General features: G+C 40.7%; 2 protein-coding genes across 2 annotated transcripts in view; both read left to right on the top strand.

Moving 5' to 3' along the window:
* LOC135258439 (interferon-induced very large GTPase 1-like) overlaps window positions 1–20,191 on the top strand; it is a 465,270-nt gene that overhangs the window by 217,911 nt on the left and 227,168 nt on the right. The gene's annotated exons all lie outside the window — the stretch shown is intronic.
* Window positions 7,850–19,503, top strand: LOC135258447 (up-regulator of cell proliferation-like). The gene is made up of 4 exons (XM_064341838.1): window positions 7,850–8,021; window positions 8,876–8,933; window positions 10,479–10,709; window positions 13,384–19,503. Exons 3-4 carry the CDS (start codon window positions 10,562–10,564, stop codon window positions 18,090–18,092), a joined length of 4,857 nt encoding a protein of 1,618 aa, XP_064197908.1. The 5' UTR covers window positions 7,850–8,021; window positions 8,876–8,933; window positions 10,479–10,561; the 3' UTR covers window positions 18,093–19,503.

Below are 20,191 nucleotides of genomic sequence, written 5' to 3'. Positions count from 1 at the left end.
AGCACATTTAATATGCACTATTACAACAGAGAATGCAGTAAATCTACCACCCAGCACATTTAATATGCACTATTACAACAGAGAATGCAGTAAATCTACCACCCAGCACATTTAATATGCACTATTACAACAGAGGACAGCCATCTGAGACGATATTACAACATAGCCTAGAGACGGAGGAAGGTAGCTTATTTTATTACGTGGCAGCAACTGCCTTTCTAACTGATCACCCCCATGCTTTAATGAGAAGCAGGCTTAATATGTGTAAGCCTAGATGCAGAGGGGTTTATGCCTCTGAAGATGGAAGCATCTTTATAGATTTTAATGAAGCACACACACACATCATATATACATATACAGAACATGAATACAATATTCTGGTTTATCTGCACAGAAAAATATTTGAGGTAACAGATCAGGCCTACCCCTCCCTCTCCCTTGCTCTCTTTCTCTAAACTCTACTCTTCTATTCTTGCATTCTCTATCTTTGCTTTTTTCTCCTCTCCCTGCTGTTTTTTTTGTCCCACAAATTGTTCCTTCACCTGCTCTCCGCCACAGAAACACCAAAGGGGAAAAAGAGGGGGGGGGGGAGAAATATGTTTGTTTTTCACTGGGTCAGGATCTGCCGCTGTGCAGTAGATGCACATGCCTTCACACCCTCCATTTAAAACCCTGTTTAAATCAGTTCATTCAGGCTCAACAGACCCCTGGCGGTTTTGATAAAAGAAAACATCTGATATAATTTACTGGCATCTGGTTGTACTGATTTTTTATTTTTTTATTTTATTAAAAAAAAAAAAAAAAACTTAATTCAACTCTTAATACCTCAAAAAAAACATTTTTTTTTAAATTACATTGAACACTGTAAATCTCAGCCCTCCTCCTTATGAAGAATGTTCATTGTAGCTCAATGAAGCCCGATGTGGGACCACTTTACACCAACCTCGGGGTTAAATCTCACTCTCGGTACTTTCAGTCATATTGCTAATGAATCATATGTCCCAGAGATTGAATTGAGGTGTGTAATTATAGCAAAGGGGTATTATTATTAATATACCTCCAGTAATATTTTAAGAATTGAGTCAAATACAAAAACTATAATTTCCCCACCCTCCCCTACTTTACTTTTAGCCCTTGTGTCTTCGATTGAGCACTTTGGTTCAGTAAGAAGCACATGGACATTATCTCATTAGAGGGTTTAGCTTGTGCCATGGGCAAGAAAACCATCCTGCTTAACTGCTCTTTGTAGAGAGACAATCGCTGCAGCATGAAACTTGCACACATCCTGCTCTTTGCACAGATAAAGGTGAAGCACTGGTGCCTCCCACAGCCACTGAAACTAGCACTGAAGACTTTCTGAGAAATCACGTGATCTATTTGAAACCCCCCACTCTGGTTGTGTCCCCTCCCTTTACATCATATGTAACGGAAAATTTGTGCCAGAGACCAAAAAACTAAACTGACTACGCCAAACTGTCAGAGGAAATTTGTTTTTATTTATTTTAGTTTTTGGTTAGACGGGCATAAATCTGGTGTATACACCGTGGTGTTGAGCAGTATACCTGCGCCTCGTAGCTTTGGTTTAGCTATCCCCCCTCAGGCTTTGTTTTCCTTACGAGGAATTTTATTTTTATAGTTCCTTTATAGTTTTCTGTAGTTCTGTTTGTGATATTTTCTGTGGACAGAAGTCACTGACACATCCATGCCAGCCTCCTGAAGGGTGTTTCTGATCTGTCAACAGGTGTTTGGGGTTTTTTCTTCATTATTGTGAGAATGTTTTGGTCATCGACTGTAGATGTGTTCCTTTGCCAACCAGGCCCTTTGTGGCGATTGAGCTCACCAGTGTTTATTTATTGTTTTTCGATGTTCCAAACAGTTTGTTTTGTTCTTATATCTGCGCGAAGGAAGCAGTTGAACTCCCCTCACAAATCAGAAACACCTGTGAAGTCATTTATCACCAACATTATGGTGCCCTGAAATGGGGGGAATACTGTATGTATAAAAAGTGCTGTAATTTCTAAATGGTGAAACCAAAATGTATACTTTAACCACATTGAATTGTTTGATTACAAATCTAAAATTGTGGCATAGAGATACAAAAAAACTTTTGAAACTCATTGTATATCTTCTGCAGCTGAATCCCCAACAAAGCATCAAACACTGTTGACCTTAATTCCTTATCTGAGGTTTTAAAGTAAGCTATTGTGATAGTGCAGAAGTAGATACTAATGATAATGGTAACCACAGTAATAGCATTCAGGATGGCGCAACTGAAACAGAATAATCTCAATGCACATATTGAAGATCAACCTTCTCAGACTGCACATTTGCTTCTCTTCCATACCCAACCCCTAACACTCAAACCTTTTGTAACGGGTATTTTTCTGGTTTTAAACTTCTCTTTTAAGGCTTGATATGTATGTAATCTGTATATGTTAGGGATCAGCATTTTCATGTTCTTGTTTGCTATAGTTAATTTGCTTTAGTGGTTAACAAATTCCTATTGCATGGCCTCTAAGGATGTCTGCACTTTAGTGATGTCACATATATTCTCTTTTGTCTTGAAATGTTAGTCAGGTATGGCACTAATTCTCTATACATCAGCTGAACTCACTCATGTTTTCCTACATAGTGACTCGTTCTGAATGAGAGCATCTGCTAAATAAATGTAATGTAATGCATTTCAACCGTCTTAAGTTTACCCTTAGGTGACATAAAAATTTTCTTTTAAAAGTTTACTTTTCCTGGAAGAGATTTATACAGCTTTTGTTCCACAGCTAGGCTACCAAGAGATAATTATTAACAAGAATATTATTATTAAATATTAATATTATTAACAGCTTTGCCTGGTCAAGGTCAAGTTGATAATTAGAAAAATAATTAATCTAACAAAGTAAATACAGTGAACACACCTCCCATACGAAACTAAAATAAATACTTTCGATTTGCTTGCTTACAAAATTGCATGGCAGTTGTTTCAGTTTCAAGCGCGCCAGGTCTGGAGCATCAGTCTGGTGAAAAAGATTACAGTACGATTTCAAGTTCACGCTTTGCTTTCTTCTTTTACGGAAAAACGTTGTTGGATTTTAGAACGGATTTTTCCGGTAAGTGAAGTTAAAAACAAACTACTCGTAGCATGGGTTAATATCGAGAAAGGTCAAACTAATACCAGGCTTATAGCGCAGGACCGTGCAGAAATAGGGCTTTACGTATAAAATCTGTAAGAGTTGCCAGTCAGTTTCTTCTTGCTTAGCGTAATTCATTTGCATTAGGGGTTTAGTGGTGTCACATACATTCTCCTTTCTCTTGAAATGTTGTCACGTCTGTATAATATAGTGTCCTACATCGTAAGTCTTTCTGGATCAGAGCATCTGCTAAATACATGTACTGTAATGTAACGGAATTTAATCATTTTTGATTTTTTTCAAATACTAATTTTTATTTATTTTTAATAAGATTGCTTTGCCTCGTGTAACAAAGGTCAGGATGACAATGAGAAGTATAATTGATCTAACAAAGTTACTTGAGTGAACACATCTGACTAAAATGGCCATCATTTATTCACAAAAATGCAAGATTATTAAACTGAGCTGACAAGTAGACGATTGGAGTCAACCGGGGATTCATCTGTAAGCTCCATTGATTTATATTATAAAAAGAAAAATTGGTAAATGGACTGCATTTATATAGCGATTTTATCCAAAGCGCTTTACAATTGATGCCTCTCATTCACCCATTCACACACACACTCACACCAACGGTGAAAGGCTGCCATGCAAGGTACCAATCAGCTGGTTGGGAGCAATTAGGGGTTAAGTGTCTTGCTGAGGGACACTTCGACACGCCCAGGGTGGGGGATCATGGGGTATATGGTGCCTTGGTTCTTCTTGCTTTAATTGTGTGATGTTTGCTCAGAGGGAGGAGGATGGATTGCCCCCAGTGCCGCAGGGAATGCGGGCAGAATGACAAGTTCTGCTGTGAATGCAGCTACAGACTGTGCTCTGCAAGGACACCTGTCACAGGTAAACCCAAAGAGCTAGTTAGCGACCAGGTCCCCTAGCTTCATTTTCAGGTCATCGCTTAGTTAGCATTAGCCCAACATGCTAAATTAGTCAAAGCAGTGGCAATTATTTGAAGTTAAACTCAATATTTGATTATTTCGTTAGCTGTCCTATGGCTCTATTTTAACAACCTTAGTGCATGGTCAAAAGCGAATGGTGCAATAGTATTTGGTGCATGTCTAAATACACTTTTAGTAATTGAACAGTAGATAATTTGAGCGCAAATTATGGCACAAGATTCAAAGGGGACTTTCACAGCAACAGGGAGTGCGTAGGGACAGGAGCCATTAGTCTCCAGCTCCCATACCAGGAGATGAAATGTTTGCTAACAAATGTTTGTTACAGCCTGGAATAAGCACAATTTACATCAACATTCTCCTTCTCTTGTTTTGTTCAACTTACATGTAATGATGTGGCACCAAAGTAATTTAAGAAGAGTTCAAATAATTAATCTTTATGGTGTTTTTACTGGATCTGCACAGACAACCTCAACCTCACAAATCTGTTTAAATGCTGATGTGTATTGCCATAATTGGTCAAATATTTGGCAAATAATCAGTCAATTTTATTCATCATTACTACAATTTGTATCAATATAATGACTAACCATTATGACATATTATTATTATTATTATTATGCATGTTTGTACGTGCCCTGTGTAACAGACAGGAGGGTGTATGCATGTTGTGCACCTGCCTATGTAGGTGCACTTTCTACTATCTTTTTTTTGTGAATATATTTTTATTGGGTATACTATCTTTATATTGCTAAAATAACAATGAAACAACTGTGAGATGACTTAAGACCTGGTTTTATTGATTACCGTGAAAGTTTTCAGCTGCATTAAAATAGGAATGTGCCTGACCACATCTCATCTTAAGATCAACCCTCCCACACAGGCTCAAGTTCATTTGCTATTTAAACAGTGTGGGCATTGGATGGCAAAATGACACCTGTGTGGTTCTGAAACTAGCAAAGACACCTGTGTTTGGGTTACTGCCGCTTAGTGTTGAGTGTAAAATAGAGCCCCTAATGTTTTATATAGCTAGTGAACTTACCAATATGAAAGGCAATGACAGTACCCTTATAAATTAAGTGTAATATGCTGTAGTGCTCAGTTTTACACATTTTATACTGTTTTGAAAAAGATTTTTGATAATGTTTCACACTTCAAATGAAAACAAAAGCATGAATTAAGCTGCCAGTAATGGACATATCCAGGATGCCTTTAACATTTGCAGCTGACTGTTATGGTCGGTGGCTGTGTTTTAGTAAGCTGACTGCCGTGTCTATATATGGCGGTAGGAAACCCTGCAATATTCCCTAACAGACTTACTCGCTTACAAAATTACTCGCTTACTGCTACCAGCAATCAAGTTTTGGAAAAGATATTTAGAGCCTGTGTTTTATCTTGTGTAGAGGGATCTGCCTACATTGTGATGGCTGCCGTTCTGTTTGTGCTTTTGTCCCACTGTATTAGAATCTGACAAACAGGAAGGGCCTGAGACACCCAGTCAGTGAGAGCCAAGCCTACTCTGATAACCACACCCACTCTGATGACCACACCCACAATGATAACCACACCCACTCCAAGAGCCATGGCCACTCTGACACTGGGCCTTCTGAAGATGAGGCAGAGGTACACCCTGGCTAGTCAGTCAGTCTATTTCTGTACTGGGTCATTTACCCCTGTACAGAAATACTCCAGGATAATAAATCACTGCAGCAGCTACAGTTGAAATTCAAGGACATGAACATGTCAAGGAAGGATATATTGATTTGAATCACATGAAATAATGTTGTGACTGCAATGGAGGGAGAGTCAGTTCATTTCAGGACACAGAAGTCTTAGTGTTAAAAATGCCGTCCTGTTCCTTTAAGATGTGGGGACTGATTAGTCAATCACTTTCGCGAGAAGGAAATTAGAGGAGGAAAACGGGTGCTCCAGTACAGCATAGCCAAACGGACGTTCAGAACTTTTGCTTAACGGTTTAATACCACAGTTCTCTGTTCCTGTTCTGTTTGCTTAAATAAGCCTAGTTAAGGTGTTTTGTACGTTCATGAAACCGTAAATTGCCTTCCGGGTTTCCGGACCGTTGCATTTACTGTTCAGAACTGTAACTAAGCATCGTGCCATTGTAATCGGTTTGAGCCTGTTTACCGTGTGATTTGACTAATGCGAGATGGCGTAAAGATTAATAATGCTTATAATTTTATATAGTAAATGGGTCGCCTTTTTGTGAGGTATTTATGTTTATGGATGCATAATGGAAGCGAAATTAGTACTGTTTATCGCTAGTGCCATTAAGTAAGGTACATTAATCTGGGGAGTTGACCTACTTTTGGTCACCTGCGCATTTAGCGCCCATGTGCCTTGCACGCGGAGGTGCATACTGTAGTCTTGTGTACCGTATGCGAATATCGCTTCTTAGGCAGAGAGGGATCTGGGGAGTGTATTTTATAGATTATCTTACAGACTGTAGGTTAAGTAGATTAATAGTGAATATACATGTTAATGTTTAGGTAGATATTATTGGCAACATGTATATTGGAAAGGGTCTATTATGTATACCTAATTCTATATTTTATATTTTGTTTATATTTGTAGAGACCACACACATACATATACAAAGCTATTGCACCTTGATCAATGTCAGTAAAACCCTTCATTGCAACTACGGCCTGGTCATTGGAACCCCACCAATAAGTAAAGCCAGAGTTCTGACTGACTCTCCACAGTGATTTGAACCATCCAATCACCAGCACAGTACACTATTTTTCACTTAGGTAACACTCCTCAAGTTAAAGAGTCTACTAGCACACAGAATATAGAGCCTTGAAAAAGTATTTGCTCCCTTGATTCATTAAATAATGAAATTATAATTTAAAAATGTGTTTTATGCTTACTCAGTTTCCCTTTGTCTAATATTACATTTTGTCTAAAGATCTGAAACCATTCAGGGTGTCAAATATGCAATAATAGAGGAAATCAGGAAGGGGGAAAATATGTTTCCAAGGCACTGTAGACCAGTATCTCACATACTTTTTAAATTTGGCCAATTAATTAACTTTAGACAACTAGCTCCACTGAGCTTGCAAGCACACTTCAGGTGGCAGTAACCTGACCCAATGAAAATATATAGGTGGGCATGTATAGATTTCTATCATTGGGCACAAATATACTGATTTTAAACCCCAGAAAATCAGTATATGTAAGCCAACTAGCTATTAAACAAAGTTGCCTAAGGTTGGCTGCACTTTCAAGGATATTAACAAAATCATATTTAGCTTGTGACCGATTCAGCTAGCTTGCTAAACTGCATTAATTTTCCATTTGAATAGTGTACATGTTCAGTTATTAGCTAGCAGAACTATTCATGCTGAAAATATTCCTGCATGTCACTTTCAGTGTTTTGCCTGCAGAACAAACTTTTATTTAAAAAATATATAAATATAGCTTATCAATAAAATGAGATATCCATATTGTAGATAAAAGCAGCATTAAAGGGAATAAATTGAAGTCTATTTTACAGGAAAAAGAGCAGAAAGAAAAGGACGAATCACAGACAAGTCTGTTGGAATCTGAGAACCAGCAGACAGACACAACACCTGCTGAGCACCTCACACCTGCCCCAGGTACAAAGGAACTGGATTTAAAATCATATACAAATAATTAAATTTTTTCAAAATTTGACTTTGGGTGCATGATAAGGGTTGGGGACCCTTCGTTGGTCCTCTTATACCAGGGAGTGTTTGTGGTCTGTCTCTGAACAACTCTGCTTCTGGGCCCAGAACCAGCACCAGAGAACCCATCCTCATGTCTGGCCCAGTCCCAGCCCTCCTCTGCAGACCCAGATAAGTCAGACGCAAAGAGTGGTCTAGCAGATACTGCCACCAAGGATGGGACTTTGAGTAAAGACACCAATGACAGTGTGTGCACTGCACAGGAGGAGAAGGAGGTGAGAGTTCTTACACAAACCCCAGAGCAGGGACCAAACTCCAGTCCTGGAGGGATGCAATGGCTGCGGGTTTAACTCTAGTCCTGGAGGCCCGCAGTGTCTGCAGGTTTAACTCCAGTCCTGGAGGGCCGCAGTGCCTGCAGGTTTAACTCCGGTCCTGGAGGGCCGCAGTGTCTGCAGGTTTAACTCCGGTCCTGGAGGGCCGCAGTGTCTGCAGGTTTAACTCCAGTACTGGAGGACCGCAGTGTCTGCAGGTTTAACTCCGGTCCTGGAGGGCCGCAGTGTCTGCAGGTTTAACTCCGGTCCTGGAGGGCCGCAGTGTCTGCAGGTTTAACTTTGGTCCTGGAGGGCCGCAGTGTCTGCAGGTTTAACTCCAGTCCTGGAGGGACGCACTGTCTGTGGGTTTGACGCCTGTCCTGGGATGCTGTAATATCTAAAAAATGTTTTATATTCCGACACTCACATTCAGACACACCCAGAACTCTGTCTCAGAATTATTGGCCTGCTTGGATGACTGACAGGTTTTGCTCAGCTCTGCACCACTTGCCAAAGACACTCAAACCAAATTAAACTCTGCTGCAGCTCTTACACTGGGGTTTGGGTGTGGCTCTGTTGCAGCGATTCAAAGATACTGTGCTGTACCTTATGCAACATTTTCAGTAGAAAGGTTCTCTCTTTTGACTCGCAATCACTGACAATGTAAAGGTTTAAATCGTTTACTATTCAGGGCCTCATTTATGAAATGTTGGTATGTACATATTTGATCTTAAATATTAGGTAGTATTCATATTGATAATTGAGGAACAAGACTTGCAAAATATGAATGTACTGCCTGTGATGTTTTTTCATTGTAGAAAACTGAAGACTCAAAGGAGAGTGTGAGTGTGTCTAAAGATGAAGCCATTAGTAAAGGTGAGCCACCCATGAAGGGACCACTGGATAACTGTTTTGAAAGCTTTTTTTCAGTTCAAACATGGATGGGAGACCTTCAGGGAAAACCACATTGCTGCTGAAAAAGATGTTGTGGCGCCAGCAGGGGGCACTCTTCCCTCTGGACCAATCAGAAATCTGTGTTTTTTGCATGGGAGACCTCCAAGGACAGGGGTGTGCAGCCCAGATCCTGGAGAGCCACAGGCTTTGCTGGTTTTCATTGTTACTCTGCACTTAATTACTCAATTAGAGAAGCTGATTCACTTCACGTGGGTACTTGAGTCTGAATTGGCTGCTCATTTTAAAGTGAAAACAAAAAACAGCAGAGCTTGTGACTCTCCAGGACCAGAGTTGCAGGCCCCTGTCCTGGGAAAACCAAGTTGCTGCTGGAAGTGGTGTTGGTGGGCCAGTAGGGGGCACTCTTCTCTCTGGACCAAACAGAAATCCAATGCCCCAGCACAGTGAAGGGGGCACACTGTGGAAGAAGGGTCCTGGTACTGGCCAAATTCCCCCCAAAACAGACTCTCTACATCTGACCACCTGATTGTCTCCTATATCTGATTGGCTGCATTTTCCAAAAACTTCAATTCCCCATGTTGCCACAGTAGAAGAGAACAGAGGTCTCTGGTAACCTACCTGGTGAGGGTCAGGATCTAGTGCTTTTGCTGACCATGATGAACTTAACGAAAGAGTATATTTTCTGTCACCCCTTAGTTTGTTACCCCTTGTTAAAATGCACCCTGACATGTTAAAATATGGAACTAAAATGTTTCACCTTGTCGAATCAACTGATAACGCACCTTTTTACTGTGTGAGCATGGTCCCATGGTCTGGGATGAAAACCTGCCCATGCCAGTGCTGACGGGCCAGCAGCCCCTACAGGTCCAGAAATGGCAGTAGCATTGCCCTGGGTTACATTACATTAAATTACATAATATTACATTACATTACAGACATTTAGCAGACACTCTTATTCAGAGAGACTTACACAACTTACATGGCTTACATTGCATACATTCCATCCATTCAGGGTGTCAAATATGCAATAATAGAGGAAATCAGGAAGGCGGCAAATACTTTTTACTAGTAGCTAGTAGCCCCACTGGTCCATAAATGTTGTAGCATCTTCCAGAGTTAAGAATACAATACTCTAAGAGCCGTACTTCAAAAATTACTCTCAAATGTTTATTGCTACAAATGGACAGGCAGGGCTTTGGAAGTACATTTTAATTAGTGTTTAATCTTGTGTGGAGGGATCCTGTAATGAGTAACAAAACAATGAAACACTGGTGGAAAACTGTAAATGCCACAGTTTGCTGTTTTTGCAGGTTTTTGAGAGATCATGACGATTATCTTAATGCTTCATATCCACATTGGATAGAAACTGGGATGGCATTTTCATGGGCTATGACAGTATGTGAAAAGCAGTGTAACCAGTGGCATAAATACACCTGTCCACTACAATAATTCAAATAAGGAAACGTTTGCTCCTAATATATTTACTAATGCTAATATGTTTTCACATAGGGCTTTCTGTGCCTGAGAAGAAGAAAGAGGGCCTCTGGAATTACGTGGCACACCATGTGATTATAAACCCTTTCCAAAAGGTGATGTCATCCTTCCCATTTACCAGAGGAACCGAGCACATCTCTACTTCAACCCAAAGGGGCATTCTATCAGGAACTGAATTCACTGCCACTGACTTCACGGCAATGGATGGGGCAAGGAGTGATGGCATATCCACAGTCAACAGCACAAGTAGGTGTTCTTCTTCCCTGTAAAACCACAGTTCCCAAAGTTTTTGAGTCCATGATATCAGAGTATATTTTCTGTTTTTAATGAGTCTAATAAATTAACATTTTCAAAAACTAAATTTCCTCCACTTTTTTTCAGTTTTTCGTGATTTTCAACAAATTTGCTGCAACTGCTCCACAACTTCACCCAATATTTTTCATGACAAACACCCACCCTTACTGAAATATTTTCAACTTAGAATTCACCAGAACCATTTCTTTTAAAAAAAATTCTTCTGGGGGCAAGACCTCTCTACAGGTCTGAAGTTCTCAGGGTTTATGAATTTCAACCCCTTCAATATTCAAAATGCCCTTGGGCGCTGCCTTCCCAGCAGAGACAAATTTGTAAAAAAATATTTTTTGTTTTCCAGCAGTTTGCATAGCCACCACCAGGTGAAAATGTGAGCACTCATAGCTGTCTATTAACACTGACTGCTGGACTCGCAAATCCTAGAACTGCAGCCTACAGTCAAATGACCACTGCACTTATTTAAAAGGGAAAGGAGAAGAAAATACATTATTGTGATGGGCTGTAAATAGGGACAGGCTATTCTTGTTATAACCTTAACATTTTTGTGTTTATTTGAATCAAATTCATGCTTATAAACATTTACTCATAGAACTTCATGGTCAGACTGGGAACCTTAGAAAATAATAATAGTCAGATAGGTTTGAGCACAGTCTACAATATCAACCCATGTTTCACATAGGATATTTGTATGCAATAAATATAACGTAAAATTGTTTTAATTTTGAATTTATTCCAAATAAATTGCCCTTGAGTCATGTCTCTCCTGTCAGCATCTTGTACCTTTATCGAATACAATCTGATAGCAAATAGGGGAGAGTCGCCATAAGTGTAACGCTTGATAATTGTAACATGGTCAATAACTTAATGTACAACGTGGCAACTGTAGCCATTTCAGGTTGGCACATGTGCAGTTCAGTCCTCTTGCATCTCCCAAAGGCATGGAGCCATATGATAACTTTTGAAAAAATAAATATTTCAAAAAAACTGTTTTTGAGTGAGATATAAATAAAAAGTAATTTTTCAGGTATAAGGCATGATCATTATTACTTAAAATTTTTATTTATTTATTTATTTTTTACAATAAATCATATCATACATCATTTATAACTGTCCTTGAAAAAGTTTGGTTTTCTGAGTGTATTCTAAAAAGAATTGGATGCTAGGTGACCAAAAAACATAATGTCTTCATCTGTGCAGATGTAACAGCTGTTACAGTTATGCTGCCTCTGAGTTGCTAATAACAAACAATGTGCATTTTTGCTGTTATATGTTTATAGAATGCCATCTAAAGAGAAAACAAAGGGGTTGGTACCTAGGGAGGTCATGGAGAGAGCTTCAAATTTGGAGATTAAGGACAATAGATAGTGTTGAAAAACATCTACATGTAGTGTCCTGGCAGATTTTGGGGAGATCATAGGCATTTTAAATAAAGTTTTATTTTTTATTAAGGAATTCATTATACCCATCAATATGTTTGTTAGTTCAGTCTTAAATGTGCTCAGCTAATTTTCTTGCTGTGTTAGCCTCATCTTCTGGATGCTCCAACTGATTAATGTAAAAGAAACAGTCACCTGGTCACTGGTATGTTTAATAAGCATACACCAGATTGGTCTGTGTGGTAGGCTATTTGCTATGCCAAAGCTTCCCTAGGTGTTTAGAAACAAACAAAAACAACTTTCTTCATTGATTTGAATGTTACCACAACTCACTTCACGATAAGTTACGAGGGTTGCTTGTGCATCAGTGTTTGCACATGACTAAAGCCCCATGCTTCATAATCTGAAGATGTGGCTGGTTTCACATTGGGAATGTGTTTCTTTGATTAACATTAATATTTGCAGAAAAAAGCGTACACTCATTATAGGACATTTTCATTTACTGTTAAAATTATTCTGCACTTCTGTTATAATCATACTGACTGCATGGTATGAATATAACATCGGACTGCATGTAACTCAATCAAGTTATGAATGGAATTGAAATAGCTTATAACCACTGAAATGTCAGAGCTGCTTGAAAAAAAACAATTTCATAGTGCTAGGCTAAATATTCTACTGAGTAAATGAGCAAAATCCAAAAACTGTTGCATTTATTATAGAGACTCTGCCTTACTTTCAAAATTCATGTGAAAACCCATAGAAACAATATCAAAAAATGTTTTATTTGCTCCGAAATTTGCAAGAAAGCAAGTCTGTTATCCCATATTAACATGCGACCTGACGTGTTAAAATATTGAATTAAAATGGCTTTAGCATATCAATTAAACTGTTTAGGCACCTTTCTTATAAATGGGCAGCCCCCACTTTCCAGGATCAAATCCCAACCATTCCATTGACATCTGTGGCTGGTAAATGGCAGTAGCATCTACTAGGGATAAGGAGCATTTAGATGATCAGTAGTGCTTCTTTGGTTTGCAAGTGTCATATATTTATTTAATGTACTAATGTACATTCATGTAGTAATGCAACTTTCATCCCAAATTATAGAAACCAATATTATCATCTTTTTGTGGATATATTTTTTTTGTAGATATATATTTTGTGACTATAAATTGATTCTTTGTTACTGCTCATGCATGTAGTAATGCTGCTTCCATCCTCAATGACAGGTCTGGATGAGCTGTTGAGTGACTTGGGACTGGAACACCACCTGAAGAACAAGCTGACTCTGAGCAAGGTGCTGGAGATTGATGGAGAGACTTTAACTGATGAAAGCATCCAGTCTCTGAAATCTCTGCCATGGTGTTTCCTGAGGAGGTTAATGATGGTGAATGTGACTGCTAGGAGTGTGAGGTGCGCCTCAAAACAGGACATGACTTCCCAAAACCTGGAAAGCTTAATGGACACCCTGGACAATCCACAGGCCAGCAGCAACAGAGTCAACCCTCTGGACCTCATAACTGCTGTGTTTCTCTGCTCAGATGGCTTCCTCCAGCAGGAGATGGTTTTGAAAATGTCCATGTGCCAGTTCTCTGTGCCTCTGCTACTTCCTAAGTGTGATACACAGCAGTGCACTTTAATGCTCTGGGCCATGAGGGGTATTGTGAAAACGTTCAAGCCGCACTCTTTGAGAGACCCAAAAGGGTTTGTAGATAAGAGCATTGTTCTCTCTGAGCTCCCCCTGGTCTCTTTTGTGAGGCTGGGAAACAGCAGCTTGTCCAAGTCTCAGATCCTGAACCAAGTTTTCAGCAACCCTCAGCAGTACCACGACACCTTTGTTCACAGAAACATGGAGTGCGGTGACAACCCAAGGAGGATTTCCGATGGACTGGTGGAGATCAGCTGGTATCTGCCCAGTGGGAAGAGAAACATTGACATCTTCTCTGAGCCACTGGCTATAGCTAACCTCCGTGGGGACCTCAGGGACTTTGAAACTCAGTACGGTTTCCTTTGTCACAACTCTGCTGCCGTATTTGTGTTTTGTGATGATTTTGGGTCTGAATACAAATTTGTGGACTCCCAGCACCTGAAGGCTCATTGGTTCTGGATCATCAATTCGCAGAGCAATAACTTCAATACGGATGGCTTCAGGAAATGTGTTCCTGAGTTACCGATAAAACCCAGTAACATCATTATAAAAGGTTCACAGATGAATGATGCAGAATTCGTGAATTACTTGCGTTCAGCTATCAGTGGAATTTTAAAGGGTAAGGTGATTAAAATGAGCATTGAACAAATGCCTGTCATTGCATATGAACTCGGGATCCACGTTGATGAAGATTGTGACTGCTGTAAGAATGGAAAGCAGAAGGCTAATGAAATCACAAAAAGGATTTTTGATATACCGAGCTTCAAGGAGAAAGAGCTGCCCTTGCAGGGGACTGCATGGAAACAGCTGGCCAAACTGGAGAAGGAAGAGTGCAGGATGAAAAATGCTGGGGAGAAAAACATTGAAGTTTACAGAAATGAACTTGCAGAACAGAAGCAGCAGCTCAGAGCACAGCAGAGGGCTCACAACATCTCAGAGTCTATGTACCGTTTCATCGAAGCAATGTCCGGTTCCACAGAGGAGCGCAAGTATTTCCTCAAGTGGATGAGGATCAACCTGGACAACCTGTCACGCAAAAGGCTTCCATGCCTTCAGGCCAAGTACAAGAAATTCTGTCAGAATTACTTAGAAAACAAGAAGCTCATTGCAGAGTTGGACAGGAAGATCTCTAGTTCCTCCTTGGGGACAGAGCACTTCTTGCGGGAAATGGGTCAGCTGTACGAGTCGGCCTGCTCACTCCCTGAAGGCCCCACCCCTCAGATTCAGGACCTGCCACGTCTGGCTGCTGAGCTGCTGCAGGAAGGCTTCCCTCTGGAGCTGGTGGATGGAGATGCATCCAGCATTCCTCTGCAGTGGGTGACTCAGGTTCTGAAGGAACTTGATCAACTAACACAGTATAAAAGTAAGATCCGGGTGGTGACTGTACTGGGGGTGCAGAGCACTGGGAAGTCCACCCTCCTGAACACCATGTTCGGGGTCCAGTTTGCCGTCAGTAGTGGCAGGTGCACGAGAGGGGCCTTCATGCTCCTTATCAGAGTGAAAGAGGACTTTAAAAGGCAGCTTGGGTGTGATTACATCATGGTTATTGACACTGAAGGTCTGAAGTCACCAGAGTTAGCCCAGTTGGATGACAGTTATGAGCATGATAATGAACTGGCCACTCTGGTGGTGGGGCTGAGTGACATCACAGTCATCAACATTGCCATGGAGAACTGCACAGAGATGAAGGACATCCTGCAGATTGTGGTGCACGCCTTCCTGCGGATGAAAGAAGTTGGGAGAAAACCCTGCTGTCAGTTTGTGCACCAGAATGTCCCAGATGTCTCTGCCCAGGTGAAAACCATGAGGGACAGGAATCTTCTGCTGGATCATCTGAATGAGATGACCCAAGCAGCAGCTAAGATGGAAAAGAAGGGAAACAACAAAACATTTACTGATATCATTGAGTATGATCCAGAGAGAAACACCTGGTACATCCCTGGGCTCTGGCATGGCATTCTTCCCATGGCACCGGTGAATGGTGGCTACAGTGAGTCTGTAAATCTGTTCAAGAGGAGTGTGATTGAGACGTTTAAGCAACACAAATCTGGAAAGAGCTCACCACACACATTCAGTGAGTTCCTAGAATGGACCAGGAGTTTGTGGAGCGCAGTGAAGTATGAGAACTTCATCTTCAGTTTCCGCAACAGCCTGGTGGCTGATGCTTATACTCAGCTTTGCACTGAGTTCAACACATGGGAGTGGGCCTTCAGGAAGAACATGTACTCCTGGTTAAGCCGAGCTGAGACAAAGGTGTCAAACTTTGGCACAATAGCAGCACAGATTCAGCCATCCTCCGATTTGGATAACTTGAAGAGCAGCCTGAAATATGAGGCCTCTGTAGAACTGGAAAAAGCAGAAAAGCTCATTTTGAAAAATCTCACTGAATTCTATGATAGACCAGAGGGACACGTTCACTTGGTAGAGAAGTACAAGGAGGAATTCATGAACTCAGCCAAAGCCATCCGGAAGGAGACAGAGCACTCTGTGAATAACAAGCTAGATGCCACGGTGGAGATTAGAAAGGGTATGCTCAGCTTAGAGAAAATCAAGAAAGATCATACAGCTGCAATGGAGCAGAAGGTGCTGGACCTGATTGAGAAATGCAGGAAAAGTAAAGATCTGTCAGATCAAGAGCTGGAGACTGAATTTGAGAAGATGTGGAATGAGACTGTGAAAGAACTGCAGTTCTCTGGCCTGGAAAAACTAGATATTGTCCGAGATGTCCATTATCAGCTGAGGGCAAACTCTGAGAGAGAAGGCAGCTCAGTATGTGAAATTCTGTCCGAAGTGGGCAAATTATCTGAATGTGGAATGGAGCCATTCAAAGTGAATAGTAAAGCTCAAGAACAAAATAAAAGGACAAAAGATATAAGAAAGGAGCAGGAGGTGGAGATGCAAAAGATAGCCGATCACATAATCAATTGCAGCAGGCAGTTTGTGGATGAGAAAGTGAGAACAAGTTCTGATTACCATAACACATACATGATAGACTTGTTTTGCATGGTAGATGAAAAGCTGGACAGGGACAAGGATCTGGACACAAGTGCTGAGTTTCAGGCCAGTCTGAAGATCCACATCTGTGGACATGCAGCACGGGAGTTTCAAAAAATGCATTTGGATTTTATCCATGCAAATGATCCCCGTCGCTGTCTGGAGCAGTCCAAGCAACAGTACTGCGCTGACTTTAAGGACTTGTTCAATAAAAGAGACCAGTGTCAGAAGAAAGCCAATGAGTTCACCTACAACTGTCTTGCACTTGCAGTGAAGGAATACATCACCAAGTCTCTGGGCCCTGACCTTGTGGATGAAGTGTTAAAAGGGCAGAAAGGTATTGATTTCAGCACTCGACCCTTCTGCCAGTTCTCAATCCTCAAGCAGCTGCTTTCAGATGATAACTTTAAGGACTTTTTGAATTACTCAAGGAACTACGAGAGCTTTGTGCAGGACTGGATATTTGAGCGGATGGTGAAGCAGTTCTCTGAGGGAGATGATCTCAGGAACATTGAGATTAAGCACCTGAAGGTGATGGTTAAACGATTTAAGGAAGCCATTAAGAATGCAGAGATGAAGGCCAGTGAAAGAGTGACAGAAAGGGGTGAGGAGGACCAGAACATTCAGCAGTTCATTCAAGATATCTGTAGTGACCTACAGGAGCTCACCATCCCCAAAGACCCCCTCACAGTGGTCCTGGCCTTAAACTCTGCCAAGCCAGAAGACTTTTCCCAGTGTCTGAAGAGGCTTGTGGCTGAAATGGAGCAGTCCATTACTGCAGAGTTTCAGAGGGGTGGGGATGTGAGGGCCAGGCTGACCTCACTGCCCTTTCAGCCACAGAAGGAGCTGTTTAACAGGGTGTTTGGCTGTGGGAGACAGTGTCCCTTCTGCAAGACCCCATGTGAAGCAGGCGGCAAGAACCACACAGAGCACTTTGCTTACATTCACCATCCTCAGGGGATCGGGGGTTACAGATATGAGGACTCCTGTAAATTACTGAGTGATATCTGCTCCTCCTGTGTTGCCAGTCAGGGAAGATTCAGGTCAAGAAAAACGGAGGGGAAATACCATCCATACAAGGACTATCAGAGAATTTACACTGACTGGCTCATCCAGCCTGACAGCAGCATCCAGGCCTCAGACTACTGGAAGTACGTCTTCAACAGGTTTAATGAGCATTTTGCCAAGGAAAATGACGCTAAGCCTGCAGACATCCCCTCTCTTTGGACAGATATAACCCAAGACCAAGCCATGAAAAGCCTGGAGAAATCCTTCAAGATGAAAACAGGAGGTTAAATGGGTGTTTCAGTTGGGTGATCTACTGATTGGAATTAATATGAAATATTATACTCACAGGTACAAGGAATTCTTCCAGATGAAAACAGGAGATTAAATTAAATTGATTATATGGCCCCTGTTGCAGTCGGGTTGAAAATGTATTTTCTGAGTGGCATTAATTAACAGTCTACTCACACATATCATAGCTAATCACAAAAAGTGCCCCAACCATTTGAATCATATGCAAGAAAGGGCTATTGGTTAAAAATCAAAATACAATAAAAATAAAACACATATCATTTTTAAAAGGGAGCATTAAATTAAATGATCACTGCTGTTAAGAAAGAGAGAGAATCACTGATGCATACATTACTGCATTTTTGCAGCCTTCACTGAGTTGCCTCTGATACTCAGATACAGATAATACCCTCAACCAGTCATTATACATATAAAATGATGTACATGCTAGAAGGTGATGTTACTTCTATCATAACCTATGCAGCTTTTATCTATACACACTGTCTGAGTTAGCATAGCTGAGCTTTGTTCATTATTCCATTGTTTGGATGTATAATCAGGGATGGTAACTAGGCTGAGATATTTTAAGTTTGTTTAATTTTGTGACCTCTATAGCAAAAAGAATAATTTTAACGAAAATACAAATTACATTTTATGTTTTATTCTATGCTTCCTATAATAAGTATTTTCTATTAATAAAGCACATAATATTATCAATAATACATAAAGGTTATCAGCTCTTCACTGCTAGCTTGGCTGTTTGACGTCATACATTATTAAGTGCCTTGATAATCTGTTTACACAATAGCATAGCATAGCGTACATCCATTCATATTCTTCAAATAGTTTCAACACATGATTTCTTGTTACAATGTTAAAATGATTGTTGTTATCACTTTATGAGCCTTTGTTATCACTTCATAAGCCTTAATATAGAAATTTACTGTTCCTGAAAAAAAGAAAATTGACCTTTGAGGCCCAAAGATGCCATCCATCAACTCATTATCTATACCTGCTTATCCTGGTCAGGGACGCGGGGGCTGCTGGAGCCTATCCCAGCATGCATTTGGAAAGAGGCAGGAATACACCCTGGACAGATCGCCACACACACCATCCACTCATCCCTATGGGCAATTTAGAATCTCCAGTTAGCCTGCTGACATGTCTTTGGACTGTGGAAGGACATGCAAACTCCACACAGAAAGGCCCAGGGATTCGAACCCAGGACTGCACCACTGTGCCGCCCTTATAGCTTTCATGATGACTGTTTATTTTTCTTTTTTAGAAAGCTGGATTCAAAATTTGTTTTGCTTCTTTGCACTTTGTAAAATTGATGTATTTCACCACATGTTTGAGCATTTATTACTTGCACAAATGGCATAATCAAAATAAATGTTTCATTTCATCTGAACTTGATGAACAGTCCCTTATTTTCTTCACTGCCTGAACAACTGAGCTGCCTGAAGGCAATGGCAGTATCTTCATTCTACCACTAGATGGCAATAAATCCATCAATGCTGCTGGCTTTACCTTCTGACACAGGTAGCTGAAAATACACAATTTACACTTGTGCCCAATGTAATTACCTGCTCTGGAAAAAAAACCTATCCATCTTTATCATTAAAAGGGGCGTAAATATGAAAGCTTGAACCTTCTAGTCTTACAGTCAACCAGGATTTACATCAGTACTCAGTCACTGGAGTCTGTCCACATTGAGTCAGAGACAGACCAGGACTTAACACATTATGGGGCAGGAGTGTGTTGAGTCGGCCATTTTAAAAGTGACAAAAAAATTATATCAAACCAGAAATTTACCCAGGATGCACCACACTGCTCCTCCAACAAACTGAGGGGAAACCAAATGTAGTTCCAAGACATTCAGCTGGTTCTACTGTCTTCACATATTTCAGAACTACAAAGCAAATGCATAATCACTCATACTTGTATATCCAGCAGCCTCTTCACAAAGTGGAGGAAAGTGTTTCCAATCAAACCCAGAGCTCCTGAGAGGAGCAGGGAAAATCAGTCTGTCCCTGGGAGAATAAATCATTCAGTCAGGGGACAGGAGAAGGGTGATGAAGCACACAGAAGCTAAAGAG

This window comes from Anguilla rostrata, chromosome 7, assembly GCF_018555375.3.
Source record: "Anguilla rostrata isolate EN2019 chromosome 7, ASM1855537v3, whole genome shotgun sequence".
Lineage (NCBI taxonomy): Eukaryota > Metazoa > Chordata > Actinopteri > Anguilliformes > Anguillidae > Anguilla > Anguilla rostrata.
Note: the sequence above shows the minus strand (reverse complement) of the source record. Positions and strands in the feature narration are given on the sequence as shown.